At 38.5% G+C, this 26,696-nt stretch overlaps 1 protein-coding gene and 1 long non-coding RNA gene across 2 annotated transcripts; both read left to right on the forward strand.

The window, feature by feature from the left end:
- Positions 1-26,313, forward strand: LOC146391235 (uncharacterized). Its single transcript, XR_014799139.1, has 3 exons — positions 1-299; positions 25,909-26,079; positions 26,159-26,313. It is a non-coding gene; the product is annotated as an uncharacterized LOC146391235 (long non-coding RNA).
- LOC146391236 (sterile alpha motif domain-containing protein 3-like) lies at positions 17,223-18,283 on the forward strand. The gene is made up of 2 exons (XM_084924094.1): positions 17,223-17,817; positions 17,920-18,283. Exons 1-2 carry the CDS (start codon positions 17,332-17,334, stop codon positions 18,127-18,129), a joined length of 696 nt encoding a protein of 231 aa, XP_084780220.1. The 5' UTR covers positions 17,223-17,331; the 3' UTR covers positions 18,130-18,283.
- Positions 26,314-26,696: the final 383 nt, after the last annotated feature.

Raw genomic sequence — 26,696 nt, forward strand, 5'->3', positions numbered from 1 at the left:
TAGCTGCAACCCCTGTGGTCTGCAGTCATGGTTTGCAGTTGCAGGGGAAGTGATTGTGCGGTGTATGAATAAAAGCTCCTCCTAATCTTCCATCCAATCTGCAGAAAATCAAGATCAGAGCCACTGAACCAAATCTTTGTTTTCTCTGCTCCCCTCAGTGCTCCTCAGGAGCGGAGCTGTCAGCGACGAACGGAGAGACGAGGTGAGAAAGAAAAGCGAGGCAGGGGGAGGAATACTGAGGGAGAGGCATGCGGCGAGGGAGAGAGGGAGAACGCAGAAGATGGACTTAGAACCACACTGTGAGTGCTGTCTAATGATGTTTGTGAAGCTAGAGAGAGACCAGGGAGGAAGCATTTCGAGAACGGTGAGAGAAACGAGCAGGAGGTGAGCAGGAAGGATAAGAAAGAGAATTAAGGGAATCCTCTACAGCCAGATGGTGCCACTGGGCAGGAAATGGTATCATCTGTGCTCCACTGCATTTTTGCTGTGGTTAAAAAAAAAAGAGGCAAAGATGCATATGCAGGCATGATAAACAACGGCGCTAAACAGCAAATCCTCTGCTGCTGCGAGGGCCAAAAAATTAGCTGACGACCAGGAAGTGAAATAAATGAGCCAGGAAAGCAAATTAAATGCTCGTCCTAGATCGAGCAAACCAGCGGAGAGGCAAAATCAAAACTTTTTTTTTTGCCCAAACATACCATTTTTCTCATCATTCCTGGTTTGCAGTCATTGCAACTCATTGAATTCAGTTCAGTTTTGATTTTATAGCGCCAAATCACAACAACAGTTGCCTCAAAGTTTATATCCCTAAAATATTAAAGTGAAAACCCGAACAATCAGACCCCCCTTTGAACAAGACGCGGTGACAGTGGTAAGGAAAAACACACTTCCAGGATCAGGGAGGGGCGGCCATCTTTGGGGAATGATTACACGTAGAGTGGTGTATGAAAGCATGGAGAGGTGAGTGAAGAAGAAGCGCTCAGTGCATCATGGGAAGCCCCCAGCAGCCTCGTCCTATTGCAGTGTAACTAAGGAAGGATTCAGGGTCACCTGATCCAGCTCCAACTATAAGTTTAGAATTAAATATAATAGAATAGCCTTTTATTCTCACTGTACACAGTAGTAAGGAGCGCTATACTGCAGCGGCATAGCTTTTAAGCCCAATCTTAAGAAGAGGGGCCTGAAAGCTGAAGGCTCCTCAGTGTCACTGTGAGAATCACCTAATTGCATTTGATGCTCACACCTCAGCCAATTTCAGAAAAGCGAGGAATTTGACTGATAATGTAATATTTGTTAGTCATTTTAGTTTCAAAACAAATCGAGTTGATAAACTGCCATACAGTAAACGACATACATGTGACACATATAGCAGACCGTAAAATTCAAATATACCCTTCATCACTTCATCAAAAAGAAATAAATGAGTAGTTCTCCCAATGAAAACGAGATGCAGATTTTAAGCACAGAATTACAAAGGTGACAAAAAAGGGGAAACTTAAGCTCGCGGGACAATTTCACAGATAAACACAGAGTGAGCGGATACTCTGCTCCCACATTAAAACGGAAAAGTAATTCCTAAAGTTTGTCACTCGAATCTGCGCCGCTTGCTATTTTCTTTTCCTCTCTGTTTCTCTTAGCCCCAATCATTCCTTCATGAATAGTGACAGCTTCACCGCTAAAGTACTCCTGCTTTCTAAGAGTGGTGTTGCATTTATTTATTTATTTCCACCCACACTACAGAGCCACTAACTCGATTTTATACCCGTAAACTGGCAGAAACTCAAATGTTTATGCACAGCCACTGCACCTGAGGAGGATAAGCACATGAACCTCGCAAAAGCACATCACAATAATCTTAAAAGGAGAACTACAGAAATGCAACTCGTGTCTCTGGATGTATTTCTACAATTTTGATAATGCTGTAAGAAAAAAAAACAAAAACGTCGAAACAAAACAGAATTTTGCATTTGCAGTAGCTGGAAACACTCAAAATGAAACTGGATTTACACTTAAAATACATCACAATATAACTGATCAACTCAGCAAGACAAAAACAAGACAGATTTCTTTAGTATGTTTTTTAAAAGAAGACAAATTCATTCTGTGGACTAATTTTGTTGGTTGTTGTGAAAGCTCTTGAAAACTATCCTGTGATTAACGATAGGATTTCATGTTTAGAATTGTTATACTAAAAAAGAGATATTTTATATAAATAAATAATGAAAATCTTCCCCAGTCATATTGTTTCAAGATTTTCAGGTTTTGTTCTGGAAATGTTGGGTTCCCGCTCCTTCTTTAAAAACAACCATATTACTGTTTTATTGATACAGTGCCCTCTGCTGGCCACAGTAAATGTTTGGGTGGGTGGATGGATGGGTTGGCAAAACATTGGACTTCAATAGGAGTGTGATGGTTGAAAAAGCAGCAGTCGTCACAGGAATTATTAGAAAAATAGGGTTTTCATTTATTTAACCCCCAAAATTATATTTGCAAAAGCAATAAATGTTGAGCTCATAAAAGAGGTCAAAGAAACAAAACTAAACTCAGGTGAAGAACTGCAAACTCGTTGTTCTGCGTCCTGATTGGCTGTAGACCGTTGTCAATCAATCTCGTGCCGTGTCTCCTGTCCAGTGCAGGATGAGTTCAACTGGTCAAATTTACATAAATCTTTGATCGCTAGCAGTGTGACTCTGAAGTGCTGCACTGTATGTTTGTAAGTTTTCTCCCCAACAAACACAACAATTTTGAACCGTCAAAGGCAACCGCGGGTGCCTTTGGTTTCATTCTATAATACTGGACCTTCTACGAAGGTCTGAACTTTGAGAGTGTTTAAACAAGAGAGAAAAGTGTGAAAATGTTCATGCCTGTCTGAGACAAGTGTATAAAGTGTGTAGTGAGGGGTTTTACAGCCTTAAAACATCTATAATAATTGTAAAAAATAAAGATGGCTACTTTGCGGATTTCACCTATTTATTTATTTATTTTTGGAACGTAACTCCCGCGATAAACGAGAGGCCGCTGTAAGTGCTTTAAACCCTGGCCACCACCTTTTGTCTGGCAACTCCCAGGGATCATGGCAGGTAAGAAACATAAGAGAAACAAAGATTACTCACAAGCTGGTATGAATACATAAGTAAACTAAATGTGCACGCTTACAAATAGAACCAATGTATCCAAACCAATCAATAAACTACTGCAAACTAAAGTGTGTTATATTAAATGAAGAAATAAAGAATACAATACAAGAGTGACTTAGACTTTTAGAGTGTGGCCATGGGTTTGGCCATCACAAGGAGAAACAGGTTTGCTTTCGATAAAGCTCGATTTAGCAAAGAGTTTGGACTTCCCTGTGCCATTTATCCAGGCTTGGTATTGGTACTAGGAGTACACTGGTTTTTGGCCCCATGGAACTGCCAAGCAAGAAAAGAAAAAGTCCAGGTTCATGGATGCAGTGAAGGAGGACATACAAAGGGTTTGTGCAATGGTACTGATAGGATCAGATGGAGGGAGATGATCTACCCCTAAATGAAACAGCTTGAAGGAGAAGAAACTGTTCTTTAAACTTTGACCCATAACTTTGACCCCAATCCTGTCTTGTAACCAAACCCCGATCTTCGTTATGTTGATTAATAGGTGAAAACTCAGAAACTCAGTCATTCATGAAAAAGTAATAGTGTGGGTTTTCAGTGCCCACTCAGGTGGGCATTGGTGATGTAATTGAATTTATTCTGATGGCCAGTGAAGAAACATTTTGCAAGCCTGAGAGACATACTCAGACAAGCATATTAGCATAACTTATCATAATATCAGTACTTTCTGCCTCCTGGTGGTCAAAAATCACTTCACGGAAAGTTTGCATATCATAAATCAAGCCCTCTGCACTTGACACTCTTACACGATATCTTTTAATTTTTATTCAGTTTGATCATTTTGCCAGTCCAAGATGAATCATCACATTCTGTGGCACACACACTTTAAATGAAACTCTATTCATCTCCCCACAATCGCTTCTATCATTTACACAAAGCCTCCTTTATCCAGCTGAGTGCTTAGGAAAGCATGATCTATGAGGAAATACTTGTGTAAAGTAGCCTCAATAGCCGCCAGGCTTTATTGTATACAGTGGTTACAAACAGAGATCGCCCACATTTGTATTTCGTGCATGCTTCCAAACAAGTCCAGAGAATATTTTGCCTTCTGTATGGTCTTATCTGTAACACAGGTGAAGTCAGCACAAAGCTGGGTGAAGACACATTTCAAGCCAAGAGCAACACACACTCAGCTTCACCTGCTGCATTTTATTCTTCTTTGTGTGTGTGTGTGTGTGTGTGTATAAAGTAAAAAAAGTAAAGTGTGCGTGTTAGTCCCCATAGGGAAATAGTTCCTCTGCATTTAACCCATTCACCCAGTGAAGCAGTGGGCAGCCACCAATGCAGCGCCCGGGGAGCAGTGTGTAGGGACGGTACCTTGCTCAGGGGTACCTCAGGGTAACCGTTCAGTGGAGTCGAACCCCCGACCTTCTGATCATGGGGCCGCCACTCTACCTACTGAGCTATCCCATCCCTGTGTGTGTGTGTGTGTGCGCATGTGTGTGCGCGCACTTGTGTGACCTGGAAATGAGTTAAATGGGTGGTAGAGTGCCAGCAATGTGTGAGTGTGTGTCCTACAGAGAGGTTAAATGGTTCTCGGAAAAACACCAGTGACTGTACACTTTGCATGTCTGTGTGTATGTGCGTGTCTGTGTGCGAGCTACTGTTGACAGGGGCGTTTTTCTACTGACAGCAGTGATCAACAGTGAGCACCCCTGGCTTGGCACCAAGCTATTACTTAATTCATTGACATTTTGTGTAATTGCCTCAGGGCGGTTTGCAGAGGTGGTACAGGGTTCTAATGGGATTAGATTAGAGAATACAATTACCATTTCACATATAAAAGGAATACTCTTTGAAACGCTCATCAGCTCAGGGGAGGTGAAAGGAGGTGAGCATTATTTTTATGTATATACATTATCGTGCAAAAGTCTTGAGCCATCCCTCATTTCCTTATATTTTGCTTCCTAGAAGCCAGAATGTCTTTTAATTTTTAAAAGTATGAAAGCAAAAAAAGGCACCTAACTCACAGGATCAACCATTGTTCTGTCTACAGATGTAATGAACAATGTATCAATAAACAAATTTTAAATTGTATCTTTAGGTACTTTGTTACTAGCGGCCTGTTGCAAAAACACATCTTTTATTTCAGTGTCTTTAGTTGAATCTATGAAAACTGCCAAAGATAACATAGACTGACAGGAGTGAAATAGTATTTTTGCTCTAATTAGGTGATTCACAGAGTTATTAGTGGACAACCTGGCATATCTTAGCATGGTGTGCAGTGTGTCATAAAAAAAATTGAGGAAACTGAAAAAATGGAGAACAAAACCTAAAGAAATATCTACAGCAATTGAACGATGTCTAAACCCTGTAAGACCCAACCTATTAAAAAATAGCCAGAAAATCCTGTTTTTTTGGAACTGAGATGTTAGCCCTTATAACAAAATCCACATTTTTATTTGCTATATCATGTTATGTATGATATATTTTATTATATAATTATTATATATTTTTGTATCACGTTTCATACATTGGGCATTTCTGGCAACGTTTTGTTAACAACAATGTTAATTTTAGACAAAAAAAGAGTTTTGTCCATAACATTTTGAAATTATGGCAAGTATTGATCATGTTGATGAGATGGAGGTCTCAGAAACTCATGTATCAAATATGAGAAAAGGGCATTATAGGGTTAAAGTTGTGTCCTTATAAAAAAAAAGAAGAAGAAATTCCAGGACCTGAGAGATGCTTCTTTGCCTTCAGTTGATCCTTTTCTGTTCATTGAAGCCTCATCAGAAATGGTCTGAATTTCGAATCTTCTGAATCTTAAGGAAGTGAAACGGAGAATCTGCTACTCCCTGCCATGGAGTGGCCTCCCCAGAGCCCAGACCTCAACATCACTGAAGCAGTGTGAGATCATCTTAACAAAGAACAGAAAAAAAAGGCAGCAAACATCCGAAGAAGAGCTTTGAATGTCCTTCAAGAAGCCTGGAGAACTATTCCCGAAGACTACTTAAAGAAATGACAATAAAGCCTAAGTTCAGGCTGTGATAAAAAACAAAGATGGTAATACTAAAGATTAACTTTCAAGGTTATTCGAGTATAAACTCTGTTTCTGCCTTATATACTGTATTTCCATCTATATTTGCAATTTGCAATAAATCACCTCACTTAGTCACTATTTCCCTGCAAAATAAACAAAGAAATAAGAGATGACTAAAGACTTTAGCAAAGTTTATATCTGTGCATATGCTTAGAAATAAGTGGAAAGATTTTTTCCCTCCACGCTATGCTTGCATTACTGTATTCTGAAGGTGAGTAAGTGAACTTAGGAACGTTGCAATGGATGCCCCCCTTCCCCGCCACCCTCCTTTTCTTTCCAGGGTTTATCAAGGTGGCTTGTCATGGCAGCCTCAGAAATGGCCCTGTCAGGACTCTTGGAAATGTCGATGTGCAGATAATGACATGCTGAAAGCCCTGAACCACCAGCTTGTCACCTGCTGGTAATTGGTTCTTCTACCAGTTTATTGTCTCCAGCTGCACTGCTCATCACTGATATTCCTATTTTAGAAACACAGGAAGAGCGAGGGAGAAAGAGACAGAGATAAATATGAACATATTCATGCGCGCGCGTGTGCATGCACGCACACTTGTGCGTGTTTTAGACAGGCTGCATGTGCACATTAGCAAGTATGTGTGTGCTTGCACTTATTAATGATTATTTGGCATGTTCTTTGTTTTGTCCTGCAGTCCACGGTGTAAAAACACATTTAAGTGGTTACAAAAAAAGCAAAGAAAAAAACTTGCAGGACACTTCATCTTATCTTGCCAGGAACGTTTGCAGGTGGTAGGCAAGATAATCCAAGCAATTCTCCAGCTGTTCCAATATTTTAAAGCGCAATCAAACATCATCCAGCACTAAAAAGACTGCAGTGAATTCAATCTTAGCATCAAGACCGCTGAAGTTTAATCTGGTGCCAAGGCCGAGAACTCCGGCTTTTTTTTCTTTTACTTTGGATAACAGAGGAATCACACGGTACACAGCAGCTATTGAGCTGGACATTGCTCTTTAGCTGCTACTGCATGGAACATTATGTGCGTTTTGTTACAATGGAAGCTTTCCCTCGCCGTGATTTGCAGCATTGGGCATAAAAAGCCTCTAGCACATCTGTGCTGTTTAAAAAACCCGTGTTTTGCAGCTTCTGTAGTTTTGCTCTCTCAGCAAGTGTGCAGGACAGCTGTCCTAAACCCTAAACCATCAGAACTGTGCAGGAAAGAAAATATATACTAACAATAGTGGATTTTTAATATATAGTTTATACAGCCAATATACTGTTTCAGCAGTAGAGTCACTTTTTGCAGCCACATTATGTTGTGAGATTTTTTTTTCATTCTTGTGGGTTAAGTGAGTAAAAGAGTACACATTTCTACTTTTCTTTAAGGCCCGGTTCAGGAGAGGCCTATTCAGAACCACAACAAGTGGTCGATATTAAATGTCAATATTGAGCGATACACACACCACCTCTGTGCCCTCTTTTTTTCACTGAGAAGTGCTTAAGTTTCCCTCATTCATCTTGACCTTGCAGTCAGCATGTGTCTCCATTCAAAGGGCACAGGAGATTATGGCGGTTTTGTGATTTTTGTCAAAGGATAGTCCGGATGATGATTTATCTAGGCAGCCTCTATTAATTTTTCAAATACAAATGATAGTCATGAATCATGCTATATGCTGACCGCCCTCTTCCTGACCAGTGTTGACCTTTGCATACACTTTGAATGGCTAATTTGCTAATGTTTCAAAAGGTGCCTGAAAACTTCACCTTAGTTAATACAGTGACTTTGATTGGCTTTGGGTCCTTTCGGAGTTCCTGGAGTTCATGCTGGAAGTATACGTGGCAGAAAACTTTCCAACCTGGATGGGTTAGATTACAGTACACAGTATGGTCAGCTAACCATTACATTTATGTCTATTCCATGTCTGGGCTGCAATTTTGTTCGTCTGACTGGGATGATTGGCCGTTGAGGCTGTCCTTGACCTTTTGAAGTAAGGACCATGTCGTTCTTCTTCTTAAACAAGAATCTCTTTGTGGTTTGAGAGAAAAAAAGAGGGAAAATTCTTGAAGACTTTACAGCTTCTCCAAATGGTTGTTTGTGCAAGAGAAACCTGTGATAGGATGTGTTAACAGGGTTATGACAGCAGGTAGCTGCTGTATTTCACAGTATTTCATTTGTCATGTTAGGACATCAGACGTTTAATGGCTTCTGCTTACAGCCAATAATATTTAACCAGTTCTCATTATTAGAATGGTTTCACACTCTGATTTATCTCTTCATTTTGACCACTGGACAATTTTTCTAGCCTCACCAATTTCTTTCACCTGCCGGGGATTGGAAGTGGTGAATCTCGAGTCGTGATCTTGTCAGGTGTTGTGGAAATCCACTTGGCCGTGCAATTCATCAGTATCTACATCCTCGGCACACATTCCTTCATCTGTCTCTCTGGTATCATAAAAATCAATTGATTTGGCCTGCAGAGTCCTGGCTTTTCCCCTCTTTTTAAAAAAACATGTCTTTTTATGATTTCTCTTGGACTCATTGCTGGAAGAAGCTAAACTTATACAAACAAGACTTTCTGCTGCTGGTGAGAAGATTACTGTGGTATGTTTGACCATTGTTATCAATGGGAAATAATGCATTTTTATATAGTACTGTGTAAAAGTCTCGAGCCACCCCTCATTTCTTTGTATTTTCTTTTGACATTGCTACTTCTACTGTTCATTTTCAATCTACAGCAGGTGAATAGTATCAGAAAGTCATTTTCTTAAGACATGTAGGAAAAAAATCCAGCAAAGGGCTCACACAGGACTTGAGAGGTGCATCTGACCGTTCAGCTAATCCATTTAGCCTCACTGAAAGGGGGGGAAAGCTGTGGTACGCCAAATTAAAGAAGAACTTGTTTGAAAATCAGAGGCAATGGATTTCATGAAAAGATGAATGAAGATTAAAATGTGAAGTTTTGTGGTTGTGTTTCAGCCAGTGGTATTAGGGATGACAATGACCCCCAAAACTTTGCCAATGCAGTAAAACCATAGTTGGATTTTCTAACACACAATGGGACACTATGAGTCATGGATAGGCTTCCCCAGAGTTCGGGCCTTAACATTATTGAAGGAGTGGGGATCATCTTGATAGAGAATTAAACAAAAGGCCACCAACATTCAAAGAAGAGCTCTGACTGTCTTTCAAGAAGCCTGGAGAACTATTCATGAAGACGTCTTTAAGAAATAGCAAGAACGCTGCCTAAGAGAGTTGAAGAATGCTTGACTATGTTGGCCAGCTAGTTGAAAACTGTGACTATCGGCAATTTGCTACTGGGCGAGTAGTTCATCACAGCTTGCTCAGTGAAAAGCTGCTAGATGGAAATAAGGCTAAAATAATAGATGACAATCCTCTATTACGTCATCTCTTCAATGCCATTTCATATGCATCAAAAAACTTGCAGCCATTAATTCCATGCAAGGCCAGACAAGACAAATTGGTGTCTGGTGTTAATGTGGGAACAGAGATGCTAGTTCTGCTCCCCAAGTTTGAAAGTCCCGGCAACTGTGACTTCACTAATTCTTGTGTCTAACTGAAACATTTAATCCTATCTTTGCATGTCAGCTGACACATGAAACACAATGCTAGGTGACACATTCTGTGTGTGTTGCACTTCTAATATCTTCATTTAACAGATTTGCGTTCAAAGCATTAATTTACGACTGAGCTAAAGCTAGTGTACTTAAACTATTCTTACTTTTGATTAACTTGCACACAGGAGCAGCAGCAACAAACAACATCAGTTAGAGAATAATAAAAAAGAAGGATTAAAATATGCCTTAAGGTTCTTTCTTTTATTGTAATTGCCAGTGAAAAGCATGAAAGCTTGTTTACAGCAGCGCAGCTCATTAAAAGCTGCACCAAGTTTGGCGTCACTGTCTGGTTTCTCAAATAGAACGGTCACCTTGCAATTAGGGTATGGTGACATAGGAATCTAAATGCCGTCTAAAGAGAGGCACACTGTCTCAGACTTGTCTAAGTCGATGCTTATTCTTAGCTGAGGACAATTACTGAAATACTGACTCATTAGTTTCCTTCACATCCTTTTCAACACAATGTAATCTATCTCCCTTGTAACCACATCCTGTCTGGGATGTTTTCAATTACTCACTGTGTCCCATTCTCTGCTTCCACATCTCAGCAAAATTCACCTCCTCCTTTTAGCTGTCTACAGACAGCCTATAGTGTCTGCTTGTCTGTGTACATTATTCCTTTCTGACTGCTTTAGTCTGCAAAGAAACTCTGAATGAGCCAGTGAAACAATATTTTGGTTTATATAAGTGCTGCTGCTCAGATTAAGAGCCTTCCTTCACTGACCGGCCATCTTACACAGAACTAAAAATACAGTGAAAAACTTGAAGATTATAGGAAAAAAGAACCCGTATTTATATATTTTCTGTTGACAGCTTTTTTCTTTTTTTCCATTTCCATAACCTTGGTTATTTTTACTCCCCTTTAGTCATGCATTTTCACAGGATTGGCAGTGTCATTATCTGCCCAACAGCAAAGTCCCTTGTATTTTTTACTAAATGTATGTATTTATGATTGTGGAGCTGCAGGGTGCAATGATATCTGCCACTCTCAGCAGCGCTTGGGGGCTTTTGTGTGGCGCTTCAGAAAGGTGTTGTGTCCCTGGGACTCTACACCTCACCAAGCAAGACGGATTCCCAGCCAGCCTGCCGCCTGATAAGCCTCTGTGAAATCCCAGAGAGTCGGGATTCGATTAAAATAATCAACAAGGAGGTGAGAATATCTCCATATTTGGTGTGGTTTTAGACATTGCGATAGAGGAAGGGCCATTCACCAGCCAAAAAAAAAAGTGTCCCGCTGAGAGTAAAGAAGTTGCGAGGCAGTAATGCCATTTATGTCTTCAGCGCTTCTTAATCAGTTTTTTTCCTCCCGCGTTAACCTTGTTGCCCTTTTTACCTTTGCGACTGTGTGTTCATGCATGCGTTATGTGTGACACACGCTGATGCTGATCACTTGTTGGAGGAGAGAAAGCGGTGTGCATTGCCAAAACGTCTCATTATCACATTCACTGTCGACTTTGACAGCTTCCAATGCCCAAGATTTATCCCTGCTACAACTGCCACTTCAAAGCGTGGACTTATTCAAATTTATCCCAGAGTTTGAGGAGACTGTTAACATATTTCTCCTATAATAAGCCCCACGGGCTATAGGGAACAATGGTCCCATCTTTGAAGTAAATAACTCCCCTTTACAAATCCCGTTTTAATGTTCTTGTGTGCTTCACCAGCAGCCAAAGAAAAGTGTAAATACATGACATGACATGGAAATCAATAAGATAATTAGTATTTTATTACAAGGTGTAGCTACTACAGGCAGAGTGCTCTGATTGTAGCTAAAGAACACTGACAACATTTAAATTAAGGAAGAAATTAATCACACGGAGGAAATGGAAGGTGTGTAATTAAGGCGCAACACGATGACTGGTGCTGCCATAAATCTATAAATATTCCTCTCTGAGTCTGAGAGCGTTAAATGACTTAGTGTTACAAAAAGCAGTGATGTGTTGTGGCAATGCAAAGTGGAAAAACTTGCTGTGACTGAAGATGGATGGGGCTCAAAGGTTAAACATTCCAGTCCCAGCTCATTTTTGGACAGCGACACTCTGTTATGTGCAATTTTGCGTCCGTACAGCACCACAGTAAATTTTCATTGAAAAAAAAACAAGATATGATAGAAGTGCAGACTCTCTGCTTTAATTCAAGGGGTTTAAAACAATAGTATTGAGTTAGCTGTTTAGGAATTTGAGGCGTTTTTATACACAGTCCTCCATTTTCAGAAGCACAGAAGTGACTGGACAAGCAGTTTCATAGCCAACCTGAGGTCTGTTTCCTCGTTATTCCGTGGCAAATTCAGCAGATGAAAGATCTGGAGTTGATTTCGAGTGTTAAACTTGCAATTGGTAGCTTTTAAGTATAAATTTCAACATGAGATCCAAAGAAAACATAATATGACAGAGCCGTAAAGTGTTAAGAGTCACCAAATAGACAATCTTGTGCAGCATTAAAAAGAATGAATGCACTTGTACACTCTAAAAAATATTCATGGTGTTTGTAGGTAGAACTTAACAAAAAAGCATTTTTCTACTTAAAAAAGTAAGTTGTCTACATGTACACGTTTCAGTGAGTTGACTAATCAATGTTAAAAGTCAGTGCAACACAGAAATTAATAAACACCTCCTTAACTTAAATGTTTTAGTATATTGAACAAAATACTTTTGTCATCAATCAACAACAGAAAATATTAAGTTTGTGTAACATGTAAAAGTGAGTTTGAACATCCTTCGTGTTTGAACTGGCCAGAACTGGACCATAACGAAAAAATAATTACAACTGCCATAAAAAAGAAGAAACGGAAAAAAACTGAGGTTGGCACCACTACCTGGTAAGTTTCTTGTTTTATACTCTTTTATAAATATGTACTAGGTACAGGAATTTACTGCATAAGTTTAGTCTGACAATGGCAGCTACATGATGTGAATTGACACTCTGTGTTATGCTAGTTGTTACTCTATAAAAGTAAAAGCATTTGAATTTTTTCCTGTTATTAATGAAATCTGTCAATTAAATCTGTCACTCTGGTGGTTACTTTGGTTAGCCATAGGTGTGTATGAGACCATGCATACAGCAGAGGGTAACCCCGTAGCATATGTTCGTATCATCACAGGTGTAGCAGTTGTCTTCATTCTTATCACTTTGTGGGAGTAGAGGTGTGTTTCACTTAGACTGTGTTCGGTGAGTTAACTAAGCATTGAATTCTAAATAGATTAATTACAAGTTATATTTGTACACTTTAAATTTGATGGTTTTAATCATAGTTTAACTTTAGCAACTTTACTATGCTAAAGTTGTTAGCTAGCTTTCTTTTAGCTAGCAAACGTTCCTCGCAAATACAAGAGTACATTGTCAATTTTTTCACTTATACTTAAAGTTTGTCACTTGTCAGGGTGCATTTGGTTAGCTGATAGACCTTGCAGACAGCAGAGCATGTTCAATTTGAACCTGTATATGTTCAAATTAACCAGTCAGCAGCTGCCTGCATTTTTACCATGGTGTCAGAGTAAATTTGTGTTTCGACGGTCTTGGGTGAGGTAACTAATTACTGACAGAGTGAAATGTGGTGAATTTATGCCAGAGTATTTATGTGAGTAAAAGTATTTCTATCAAATGTATTGATATTTTAAGCTCGAATGTGAAATATGCCTGAGGTTAAAGTTAGTTGACCTAGCAAGAAAAAACAAAATTGTGTGTGTGCACACACGAATTGCTTTCGTTACCTTCTGTAATTGTAAGCATAATGTGAAGTGTGGTATTGTGGCATGTCAACAGTGGTCTTCAAATAATTAAATAGAAAATTCTCTCACACATTTGGATATGACACAATTTTTCCAATTTTAAACTACAGTCTGTAGATTTATTTTATTATTTTTGAATTTTGGATTCATCTTTTCAGTGTTTCATTGTAGTGTTTTAGAGAAGGTTTTATACTTAAAATAACTTGTTAACTCAAAAGCCTCGATAAGTCTTTGCATTACCAAAAGTTGCAATAAATTTCAAAATGCACTGGACTTGCAAAATTTGCAAATTTGAAACACCAAGAAGGAATCAGCTCTTAAAGCATTACAGGCTTAGACATAGCCATGGTGAACTATTTATGCCTTGTCTATACTGGGATTGTTACTGCTCATTTAAAACATGGAATAGCTTGCGAACCCATTTATCAAGAAGCCATTCATCCTCTGATACAATGACATGCTCAGAAGTCTTGTCTTTCAAATGTCCATGTTGCTCTTTAAGCACATTTTCAACTCAAAGGGAATATTTTAAGCATATTGGGCACCATTTAAAAAAACTGGAAACTGTCGCTTGTGTTTTTGAAAACTGTAACTTCAAAACAAACGTTCATGGAACACATGCTTCTCATAGGAACCGAAAACACAATCCTCACTCATTGGATGACTTCAAGCCTGAGCTGATACAGAGGTGTGTCAATCGTTTGAATACAGGAGATGATCCTCTTGAGGAACATATTGAAAATCCATTGAGTGAAGATGAAGCAAATGCAGAGGATGAAGAAATTGGTGAATTGCCTAATTTAATTGAGAAACATTTAGCCCACCTACTACTAAAACTGGAAAGTATATACAATGTTTCTCACAAGTGTATTGATGAGTTAGTTGAACAGTTACAATTCATTTCTTCCTCTGCTTCAGGTCCTATTCTAAAAGAGATTTTACAGTTAAGCCTAAAGAAGCATAATTGTGCCTTTGATGATTTAGTGATTTCAGATATGGTTGCAGACCTCTGTCAGTGCAACCCAATCACATTGGCTTTTGGAAATAAAGGTCCTCTTTCTATCTCTTACAAAAGAAGCCAATATTTCAAGGAGCATTTTTGTTTGGTAGAACCCACTGAGTATTTGCTTAGTGTTGGGGAACGGAGAAGTTTCCAGTATGTACCTGTTTTAAAGTCACTGAATGAAGTCTTGAAAAAAAAAAGAGATCCAAGATTTCCTTACACAGACCTCAGAAATGGATTATAGCTCTGAAACACAATACACGTCATTTCATCATGGCACTAATTTTAAAAATAATCAACTGTTATCAGAAGAGAGTCCAGCCATTTCCCTCATTTTGTATGTGGATGAGTTTGAAGTGTGTAATCCACTTGGTACCTCAAGAAAAAAGCACAAAATTACAGCAGCGTATTGGGTTTTGGCTAATGTACCACCATTGCTCAGGTCCTCACTGACATCAATCTACCTAGCCATTCTATGCAAATCTGATGATATAAAACAGTTTGGTTACAGTGCTGTCTTTGAGCCACTCTTGAAAGATCTTGCATGCCTAGAAGAAGAAAGACTTTACATTCCCTCATTAGGCATATGCGTCAAAGGTACTGTGTTTTGTGTTGTTGCAGACAACCTTGGTGCACACTCTCTCGGAGGATTTGTGGAGAGTTTCTCAAGTGCGTATGTCTGCAGGTTTTGTCTTGGAGAACGAACCCAAATCCAAGTAAGTGACGTTCGAAGTGGAGCATTTAGTCAAAGAACAATACAAGAACACAGGGTACATGTTGACACTGCAAAAGGAGATAAAAGTCAGTCTCACTGTTACGGAGTAAAAAAAACTTTGCCCACTGACCGAAAACCTAAAGCATTTCGATGTTTTAACTGGCTATCCGCCAGATTTGCTACACGATCTCTTTGAAGGTATTGTACCTTTGGAATTAGCACTTTGCCTTAGTACCTTAATCAAGGGAAAGTAGTTTACTTTGGATGAGCTTAACAAATCAATTAAACAGTTTCCATACAGATGGGCTGATAAAACTGATGCCCCACAACCAGTTTCATTGAATTTTGCAACAAAAAAAACTGTTGGGGGGAATGCGCATGAAAACTGGGCTTTGCTTCGCCTCCTCCCCCTTATAGTTGGGGAAAAAATACCAGAGAGTGAACCAACATGGCTGCTCCTTCTCAACCTTAAGGATATAGTTGAACTTGTCCTTTCATCTGTTCATACAGATTCAACCATTTGTTTTCTTGACAGCAAGATTTTCGAGCATCGGCAAAGATTTCAGGAAGCTTTCCCACAGGAAAGACTGATTCCAAAACATCATTTCCTAGAGCACTATCCACAACTCATAAAAGCTTTTGGTCCACTTGTTTTTCTGTGGACTATGCGTTTTGAAGCCAAGCACAGCTTTTTTAAGCGTGTGGTGAGGCATACCCGCTGTTTTCGAAACATTCTGTTGTCTCTATCAGTGAAGCATCAGTTAATGATTGCCTACCATCTACAAGGAAATCAAACAGCCCAGCCTTCTTTACAGGTAACAAAACTATTAACAGTGAATTTGACTGTGCTGAGAGAAGACATTAGGAAAGCAGTGGAAAATAAGTTCCCTGGGGAGTCAAATGTCCAGTTAGCAAATACTGTGTCTTACAGTGGCACCAGTTACACCACTGGAATGATCCTGGCACATGGATCAACAGGTGGTCTGCCAGATTTTGTAGAACTGATTCAGATGGTGGTAATTAATGGAAAAGTTGGCTTCATTGTGAAATGCTTAAATGCATGGTATTCTGAACATTTCAGGAGCTTTGAGCTTGAAAACACTAGAAGTGTTAAAGTTATTGAGTCCTGTGATCTGTCTGATATTATCCCACTGGCAGCATACACTGTAGCAGGGAAGCGTATGGTGACCCTAAAGCATTACATCCATGTGCCGTAGAAGGCACAGTAGCCATTTCAATACAGTATGGCCAAAGCTGCTTTATCTTCCTTGTATTAGTTTATCTTTATAGCTCAAATGGTAATGTTGTGGATAGTAATGTTTAATCAATAATTAGAGATTTAGTAGTACAACTATCTTGCTCTACCACAAGTCTGGAAGGCATTTTACACATGACTGACCTTCTCTGCAGAAGTATCTAGTTTCCAGGGTGATAGGAGGTATATTCCACCACGAGTAAAATTCAAAAGCTAAATTCTGTTTTGTTTTTTTGTTTTCCTTTTTATATAGGTACCTCAATGTCTCATCCTGCTAAACTTCGGATCATACTCAAAGAGCATAACATTCAAAAACTGGACTTACCACATGGAATCCCTGGAACAGTGGAAGAACTTGAATCTATTGTGAAAGAGACTTTTGAGGTTGATGGGAAGTTTACTTTGCACTATAAGGATGCTGACTTTGGAGAAGAATATTTTTCTCTGACATCAACAGGTGATATCAAGGACAAGGACACACTTAAGGTGGTTCAGATTATTGAACCTCCCACAATTACTCTGACATTTAGTGATGTAGACAGTTCCTTCAAATCTGCATCAGAGACCTTGGTCAATGCTTCAGCAATTTCAGAGACATCAGTCTCAGAGACATCAAGTGTGTCCTGTGGCACCAGTTGCTCATCTGGATCTCAGGATACAGTCATTCTTTCCTCACCTGAACATTTGAGTCGGCATTTACAGCGCTGGCCTACCAATTTTTCTGTTCCTCGCTTTGCTTATGACACAGAGCTTTTACTTGCTTCAGGAAATGAAACTTTCAAAAAGGATGGAACTAAACTTAACTTTACTCCACTTCTTCCAGACATCCTTGAGAAACTGGCTGAAATGATCTTTCAGTATGTTGCCTACCCAACATCTGCACAATTAGCAGATGTAGCTGAAGCACTTGTTCAACAACATCCTTGCCTTAAAGAACCGGGATCCTATAATGGATGCTATGGATGGCAACAAAGACTGAAATATAAAATGGGCAATTACAGAAGTAAACTCAGAGGGCTTGGGTGCCCTGAGCTGGATGTGAACTCTCTCAAAAGAAAGCAAGCACATGAGAAGACACCTTCAAAGAATCTCAAAAAGCCAAGAAAGGCTGAGGTGAACTATTTGCCACCTCACCCACAAGGAGAAACAGAGGAAAGCTTGGAAAAGGAAAGATTGGAACTTCTTGATGAAGTGAAGACGAGGAACAACTATCGGATCATCAGTGAAAAAATGTCCAAAACATTCTCGAATCGCAGACAGGAAGTTGTTAATCTGGCACCACCTGTGAATGACTTCAGAAGTAGATGGCCTGCGCTTTTTGATGCAGCACAGGTGATTTTATTAAATAATTTATAGGATAACTTATAATTGTGACATTGTGCATTACATTAACACATTGTGCTTTTAATTGTGTCTTTTTTTTATTTTTTACAGATAAATGATGAATTCCAAAGGATCACCACTGTTAACTTGGAAACAACATTCATGGCAAAACTGGACCAGTATTCCACAAGAATAATGTCCCTGGTCTCTTCAAAAGGCGGTGCTGCAAAAATTAAGATTGAGCGCATCAGGAACATGTTGCAAGAGGTAAGAAAAAAGAAGCTGAATATAATTGATAATCTTACACACCTTAAAAGTTAATTATCTAATTCATTATCTCAGGAGCATTGTTGGCTATCTTTTACTGAAGAGTGAAAAAGTGAACATCAGAGGTGGACAGAGTAAAAATTTGCTAAAGAAAACATCACTCAAAATATATTTGTCTGTTTTCTTTGTTGTAAGAGTCAAGGATATAGTGATGTATTTGTAACTTGGTAACTCAGATTGAAGAGAAAAAGTAAAACTCAGATGCATAAGTATTTTGCACCTCTTAAGTGAGATGAAAAGACATTAATGTAACTTTTGGTCACATAATTGCAAACTGAGGTGGGTAAATTTAAATAGGTACTTTCCATGTCACATGTAACTTGACAATACATTAAGGTAAGTATGGGTCATATTACAAATAATGTGAGGAGAAAAAACTGAGGTAATAATTTGGAGTGTTACAAGTATCTTCATCAACTGCACAATAAACGTTTATGAGGAAGACAAGTTACACAAATACATTAAAGAGGGTAGATAGGAGCTTTTAATGTTTTAATCACATCATTACAAGACTTGTCCACAGGTGGCTTTTTCCAGTTCTGCATCACATATCTCACATATAACTATTATAGTTGAATCCATAGAACTCAACAAAAACTGTTTGAAATAGTCTCCAAATCTAGGTTATATTTACTTTCACTCACCTTATCCTACTGCTAGCAAAGGGTGCATTGAAAGCAGGGCAGTATGTAACAGATTAAATTCAAGTTATAAAAATTAAATTGTTTATTTGTTAAAAACAAAAATTAAATCAATAATTAGCAAAACGCTAGTCCTATAAATGTAATATGTTTGACTTTTCGCCTAGTAAACTTTTTTTATTCTCCAGAGTTCGGTGGAAACAAGAAGAGAGGTCGCAATCCGTTGCCTGATGGTGTATCTGAAAGAGAAAGAAGAGGATCTCTTCAGAGAACAGCTGGTAGGTAAATATCACATTGTTTTGTGTTATATTTTTAAATGGCACATAAAATACCAACATGTTTCTTTTTAACCTACTTGCCAGGATGGTGAAGAACAGTTCCCAGAAGAAGTGGTAAAGATCGTAGTCACCAGACGTGCAGCAGTGTCTCTTCCAGCCGTCGCTAAAATTGTGATTGAAGGAACAGCTGTCCTGGAAGACCTTGATGTGCCCAGAGCATGTGCCTTAATGATGGGACTTATATACGCTCTCAATCTGAGCTATCCCAAACAAGTAAAGAACACTCTAGAGGTATTCCAGAAGGTGTTTCTGGAACTTGACGGGCTTAAAGCCAGCCCACGGGTAATGTCTCTTAAGTACAAACTTCTGTCATAAAACAAATGTAATTTAGGCTGCAATATTCAGATGTGCTGATGCTTGTGTTTTTTATGCAGTCTTAGACAAGTGTAGTTTTGAGAGTTCATAATGCGTATAACCTTACCTTTGGATTGTTGCGTTGTTAAATATTAAAATGTTTTGTAATTTTCTTGATTCTGTGATATTTACCAAGTTGATAGGTTAAAGTTAATGTTTAATAATAAGCAGATTTGCAAAAACAAATTGCCTTACGTTGCAATGTTTGTTTTCTGAGGTATTTTAGAAGGGTGTGATTTAAAATTATTGTTATTTGGAAGATTTTATATATATATATATATATTTGCTGCTTTATTTAATATACCTTTACAAATCTTTATAGTGGTTCTCAAAGTCGGTCATCAGGCCCCACTGCTCTGCTTGTTTCTATTAATAACTAAACACTGTTGATTGGCTGGTATGTTCAATTAATCAGAAGTTGTAGACACCATTGTGGAGTAAGAAAAACGAAGTAAATTGGTATGTTTTAGCTTCTGATTCAACACACCTTGTCCAGGTAATAAACATGTTACATTTTCTTTTGTTACTGAGGTTGTTTGTGGAGGAATTGTACTGAAATACATTGTTTTTGCCCACTCATTTATAATTAAAGGGCTGCTGTAATGTTTGATTTATGTTGTATGACACAGAAGTGTATTTCTTCAAAAATGTTATGCAATAAACTGTTTCATCAGTTGGAATAATTTAAATGGCTATGTTTGCATGGATAATTGTGAGTAGGATATATGTAAAAAAGTAAGTTAGATTAACTCAACTAATGTAATTTGTCAACTCAATATTACCAGGAATTCTAAATTAATATTAGGTTGCTTAAACTTAATTATGCTTTTACAGGTCAAAGTAAATCATGTTGGTTTGTTGAACCAGTTGAGTTAGCCAAACCTAAAAATTTCTTGCTGGATTTACTTAATAATATGCAAAATTTGTGACTTAAAAAGCTGAGTGGAAATTGTTACCTCAATTTTTTTAAGTTAAGCCAACAAAACATTTTTTAGAGTGTAACTAACCAACTAAAGTGGATGATCGCAGAATAATTTCAATGGTTAAAAACAACCAGCTTCACAACATCTAACTAAAACAATGAACACTCTAGAGTCCGTAAATGTACCACTATCAGAGACAACCAAGAGACGCCTTCATACAAAGAGTTTACAACAAGCTCAAAATCACTCAAGAACTAAAAGGCCAATCAATCTAAAAGAGCCTGCACAAGTCTAAAAAAGAATTTGACAGCACATATTAAAATCAGTTTCTAAGTTAAAGACTGTGTTGGTTTGTCAAAACACTTTTGAGCTTCTGAAAATGAAGGGTTAAGTATGAAAATAACTGTACAGTGGTCCCCCGTTTATCGCAGGAGTTAAGTTCTAAAAATAATCCGCGATAGGTGAAATCCACAAAGTAGCCAACTTTATTTTTTACGATTATTATAGATATTTTAAGGCTGAAAAACCCCTCACTACACACTTTATACACTTTTCTCAGACAGGCATGAACATATTCACACTTTTCTCTCTTGTTTAAACGCCCTCAAAGTTCAAACCTTCATAGAAAAATATGTCCAGTATTACAGAATCAGGACCAAGCCAATCAGGACGCAGAACACATACATGTGCTGTAAAAAAAACAAAACAAAACAAAAAAACATGGAAAATTGCACACAAAAACATCTGCGAAACAGTAAGACCTAGAAAGCTGAACTGGTTATAGTGAGGGACCACTGTAATTCCTAAACAAGTAATGCAATACCTGTCACAATTCAATTGTATGACAGCATTTTAGACGATATTATATAATCTTTTTTTTTTTTTACAGTTGTGTTTTTCCTTTTTTATATCACATCCAATTAAACACTAATTATTCGCGTATCACAATACAGTCTTTTTTTTTTTTTTTTTTAAATCAGAACACATTCGGTTATAAGGTTTTTATATCATAATTTCATAGAATGCACAAATGCAGCTTTTTTGTGTCTATTTTCCTCTTAAATACCACAATCAAAAACCAGAACCATTTCCATAAAAAACAACTATCATGGGACCACAACATTGTTGTGCCAACTCAAGGAATACACCCAAAAAATTCCAGATGATTCATGGTACGCCTGATTTTTAGAATTTCATTTGTAATTAAATTTGTATTTTCATACCTTTGGCCAGTGCAAAAGCAGGATAAATAAAACAATAAAATCTGCCTCTAATCAGAGTGAAAGAAGAATAATGCAAACAGGCTATAATTAATGACAATACAGTAATTATGGGCATAAATTCATTTAATTCAAATACACATCATAAAGGAAAACAATTTTGATATGATTTGTTTATTAAATTTAGCATGTGATCACGGACACCCCGCACAATTATCTAGAAGTTGTTGCTGCAATAAAAGTGTGAGTTAATTAGTGTGAGAAAAGGGTTGATTTAACCTCTTAAGACCCGAACTCTTCCACAACATGCATTTTTAATTTCTCTTTGATATTTGGGCATATTGGGACCCGATGAATGTAAAAACAAAGAATTTTTTTTCCTTATTTTTGTTTTTAATAAAAATAAGAGCCACATATGAGGATATTTGTTTAAAATTTTGATAGAACAGTAGCAGTATAATGTCCTCGTAAGTGGATATCAGGCCCATGTAGAGCAAAATTGAGTATTTTGGTCTAAATAACCCAAAATGTGATGTCCACATATGTGGACACCAGGTCCTAGGAGGTTAATAATTCATATTTGAAGTAAGAAGCGCATGCACTCTAGTTCGTTGTTTTAATATATCGCGTACAAGTGATGTGAAGATGCAGCTGTATAAATAGAAAACTTTAAAATATTGCAATTCCCTTTTCAACTTGACAAATGTGAGAAACAGAATGGGAATTGCTAATAAGTTAAGAAATAGCATAAGGTTCATGTCAGGTGAAGCCTGCAGCTTAACAAACTAGACTGTTAAAAAAACATCTTAAAAAAATGGTAATGTTGTGAACACTTTGAGATTTATATTAATTGCAATTTCTACCTCTACATTTATTTTTTAAAATATATAATTAGCACAGCGTGGCCGTGCAATGTTTTATATGTTTCTTTTAGTTTTTATTCCTATTAATTATATTTTCACTTGTTACCTCTGAATTATTGAATCAGACCTCGATGACATGAAATTAATTATTATTATCCTTTAATTATTGATTATTCTCATTAATTTTCAATCATTTCATATATTTTCCCATAGTATTACATTTGGATTTAACAGATCATTCTCTCACATAACAGACAAATATTTGTGAAATTATGATACATTTCTGAATGTATTTTTACAATCTAAATATGCATATGTACAAAAAAATATATTTAAAAAACAAGTAAATTGTGTTTTACTATATTTATGGTGATGTTATGTTATTTTACCTTTGACATGTAAAATCACAGTCTACTTATGCAAATTTAATGATATTCTAGAAAGACAGTACAAAACTGTAAAATATACAGTAAGATACTTTGACATCACTATTTTTTGGAACAGTGTAGACTTTATGATTTTTCTAAATATAAACCTTGCTCAAATAGATGGGAAGAAATGAAAGTCAGTAAACTCATAAGAGAGAGACAGACAGACACTGCATGGAAGAAAAAAAAAACAACAGAAAATGTTTTTTTCTTCAGATAAGAAGATGGATATTTCAGAAGTTAGTAATAAGAGTGTGATAAAGTTTCATTAAAGCACCAAATGAGTGATCAAAAAACCCCATATTACCTGTTTCATCCCACAGACACAGCAGCACATCACGAGAGGTCAAATCAAAATTAAAAATTTAATGAAAGCTTTGACTTTTAAACAGCTTTATTAGTCATTTGGAAGCAGCAGTTTCAAAACTGTGTATGACTATGTTGCAAAGAGGCAGAAAAGATCTTTTTTTTCAACTTATTCAGTTCAATCCAGTTTTATTTATATAGCGCCAAATCACAACAACAGTTGTCTCAAGGCACTTTATATTGTAAGGTAGACCCTATGAGCAAGGGGTCATAGGGTCCTTCCCACTGTCGCCACTTTGGCGACAGTGGGAAGGAAAACGCCCTTTTAACAATAAGAAACCTCCTGCAGGACTAGGCTCAGGAAGGGGCGGGGCCATCTGCTGCGACCAGTTGGGGTGAGAGAAGGAAGACAGGACAACAGACATGCTGTGAAAGAGAGCCATTACTGAGTTTGCTGGTGTCAGTATCTAGTTTCTGCTTTTAGTGGATGTTCTCCTTCTTCATAGATCTTACCTGGAAAACTGTGGAGTCCCCACTCTGGGTAAGAGATCAGTTGCTGGTTCAAGAGGAGTTCAAGTACGAGTGAGGGGACAATCCTCAGTATTGCGGGTGATGTTGCAGTGATTGAAATACACACCATGAAGGAAAATCCAAAAGCAAAGCTGATGTTCTGCTGATACACTTAAGCTTCTCCCCTCATCTTTGGCCATGAACTCTGGATAGTGACCAAAAGAAGCGAGATACAGGTGGTGGAAATGTGATAGGTTTAACATTTTCGTCATTCTGTTGGGGTTCAGAGTATAACCACTGCTCCTCTGTTTCAAATCCACCCAGTTGAGGTGGTTCGGACATGTGAAAAGGAAGCCTCCAAGGCAGATGAAATGTTCTAGGCATGTCCAACCTGCTGAGCATCTGCAGGTTCACCTATAGAAACCTACCTGTTTTACTTCTCATGTCTTTTGTACTGCTGTCAGCATTAATCTCGTTAAAATTACGCTTACTGGCTGCAAAAACACGCTTACAGCAGGGACCGCATAGACAAAAAAACAAAACCCACCAACAAATGAAGAAACTATTTGATTAGCCTATAGGACAGATTCAGTATAGAGTCACTAGATACTATCTTAGGTACACTTTGCTAGTACTAGGTTGGATCAACATTCAACAAGTTACTGGAAACATTCCTCAGAAATCTTTGTATGTACTGACATGACAGCATCACACAGTTGCTTCAGATTTGTGGGTTGCACATCCATGATGTAAATTTTTTGTTCCACCGCATGCCAGAGGTGCTCTATTGGTGACTGCGGAGGTCATTCGAGTACCGTAAATGTTCAAGAAACCAGTTTGATATGATTTGAACTTAGTGACTTGATACTTTATCCTGCTGGAAACAGCCATCAGAAGACACTGAGGGCACACTGTGGTCATAAAGTGGTTACCAACAATACTCTGTGGTGTTTAGACAATGCTCCGTTGGTACCAGTGAGCTACTGCTAACTGGATCTTTTTCAGACCATTCTCTGTAAATGATGGTAGACTGTCATGTGGGAAATTCCCAGCACGTCAGCAGTTTCTAAAAAACTGGCACCAACAACCACGCCACTTTAAAAGTAACTTAAATCAACTTTCTTCCCCATTCTGATGCTCAGTTTGAAGTTGTGGAGGTTTTCTTGATCCTAAAAGTTACCATGTTAAGAGCAGATGAATAGTGCATCTAAAAACACGAGTGCAAGGAGTGAGTGCAGAAACAAATACAAGTGCAAGCAAAGCATTGCATGATGTTATCTTAGCAAAATCATGGCAATCGTGACAATATGTAAATGACATTATTAGCAAGTGTACTTTACTTGTCACGTTAATTGCAGAGGGAGTGAAGAATCTTAAGTAATGACAGAACACAGCTGTTGGTTGACAGCGAACTGGTGTACTTTGTTTACGCTGAAGAGCCAGTCTTGAGCTTGGGACAAAACCCTTCTGCCAAAATGGATCATATAGATAAAGCAGGACTACAGAATAGTATACAAAGCATTATGGGATATCACTGGAAAGCCTGCGGTAGTTGTGCGATTAAAAAATAAGTGGGTGATAGGTAGGTGGGCTGTAACAACAATTCAACATGCAACAATACAAATATGCCTCAGGTGAGAATGCTGCAATCATTTTGCAGCTTAACTCCCACAACTGTGATTGTATGTCTTCTGAGTTATCTCATCCAAGTTTTAAACAAGTCTTGATTGTCAGAGCTATCAGCGCATAACTTTGCCTACACACCATTTCTCAGTGCAAGTGTGGGTAATGCTAATAAGTTTGGCAACGTTCCTCTTCTCTTTGTTTGAAAACAAAAAAGAAGGTTTGCCAGCTGAGTCAATTGTTGTGTTGCCAGCCAACGTCACCAATCTAAAAAAAAAAAAAGAAAGGAGAAAGAAAAAAATCTATTCATACAATAACGCAAGACTCCAGGTGTCATGGTCTGGGTGGGTACCTGCAGGTCTCCAACAGCGGCTCCTCCTCCTTTAGGCGGAGTTCGGTTGCTCCTCCCTGGCTGACCACCTGTGAGCAATTATTCCTGCAGTATATCAGACCTGCGCACTCAACCGTTCATCGCCTGAGTATCTGCTATCCCCATGTTAGTCAAGTGGAGCATCATTGCTCTGTCCAGAACCTGTGTGACGACTTACCTGTTCTTCTTGTTCTCAGAGGTAGCACCTGGAGTGGAGGTCTTGTCTCCCTCATTCCCGCTCTCCTGGACCTGGGCCGCCTGCTGCTGATTCGACGCTGCCTGCCGGCCCACCACTCACTTGCCTGCCTCCCCACGTCTCAACCGCATCCGGGCCTTCCGCCCCACCTGTCCCCTCCACCTGAAACCAAGTAAGGCAACTCAGTTTAACTGTGGAGGATCGTTGATTGTCTGCTGGATCCCACTGACCGTGATCTCCTCTCATTACAGTGCCCCGGCCCCTTCATAGTCCTGTTTCCACCTCCCCGCTGCCTCTGCTGTTCAGCTGCCTCCTAGAGGTGTCTAGGTCACCCTTAATTATCTTAGATTATCCTACGCGCCACTAGTGTGGTGGCGTCATTTTGTTTTTGCTTGTGTTTACTTGTGGGCGGAAATAAATCCTTTGTTCTCTTACCGTCTCGCTTCCGGGTTGGTTTCTGCACCTGTGTCCATCCCTGTTCCCTCGTGCCGCTGGGCCGTGACACCAGGGACTCTCCAGAAAAACTGTTTTTAAAAAGCAACAGAGGGCAAAACTGTTGGAAAAGACATTTCATTGTTAGTGCATAGCTACATATTCAAACTACACAACTTGGACTGCTGAGGCACTACAGGGAGGCAGAACCTGGCTTAGCTCTGGCATATCAGAGATACCACCTCTGATACCCCTAATTAAGCAGCGGTGACAACAGTATATGAAGTAGAAAAGATGGAAAGAGACAGGGCAGCAGAAGGAAGAAAGATGGATGACAATGGTGAGATGGATCATTTC

This window comes from Perissodus microlepis, chromosome 3 (genome assembly GCF_051167445.1).
Source record: "Perissodus microlepis isolate ML-2025 ecotype Zambia chromosome 3, ASM5116744v1, whole genome shotgun sequence".
Taxonomy (NCBI): Eukaryota; Metazoa; Chordata; class Actinopteri; order Cichliformes; family Cichlidae; genus Perissodus; species Perissodus microlepis.

Bases quoted from the DNA above. Each gene is read 5' to 3' on its own strand.
- LOC146391236 (XM_084924094.1), top strand. From the start codon at position 17,332: ATGATCTTTCAGTATGTTGCCTACCCAACATCTGCACAATTAGCAGAT. The intron at 17,818-17,919 runs GTGATTTTATTA...TATTTTTTACAG, and splicing joins CGCTTTTTGATGCAGCACAG to ATAAATGATGAATTCCAAAG.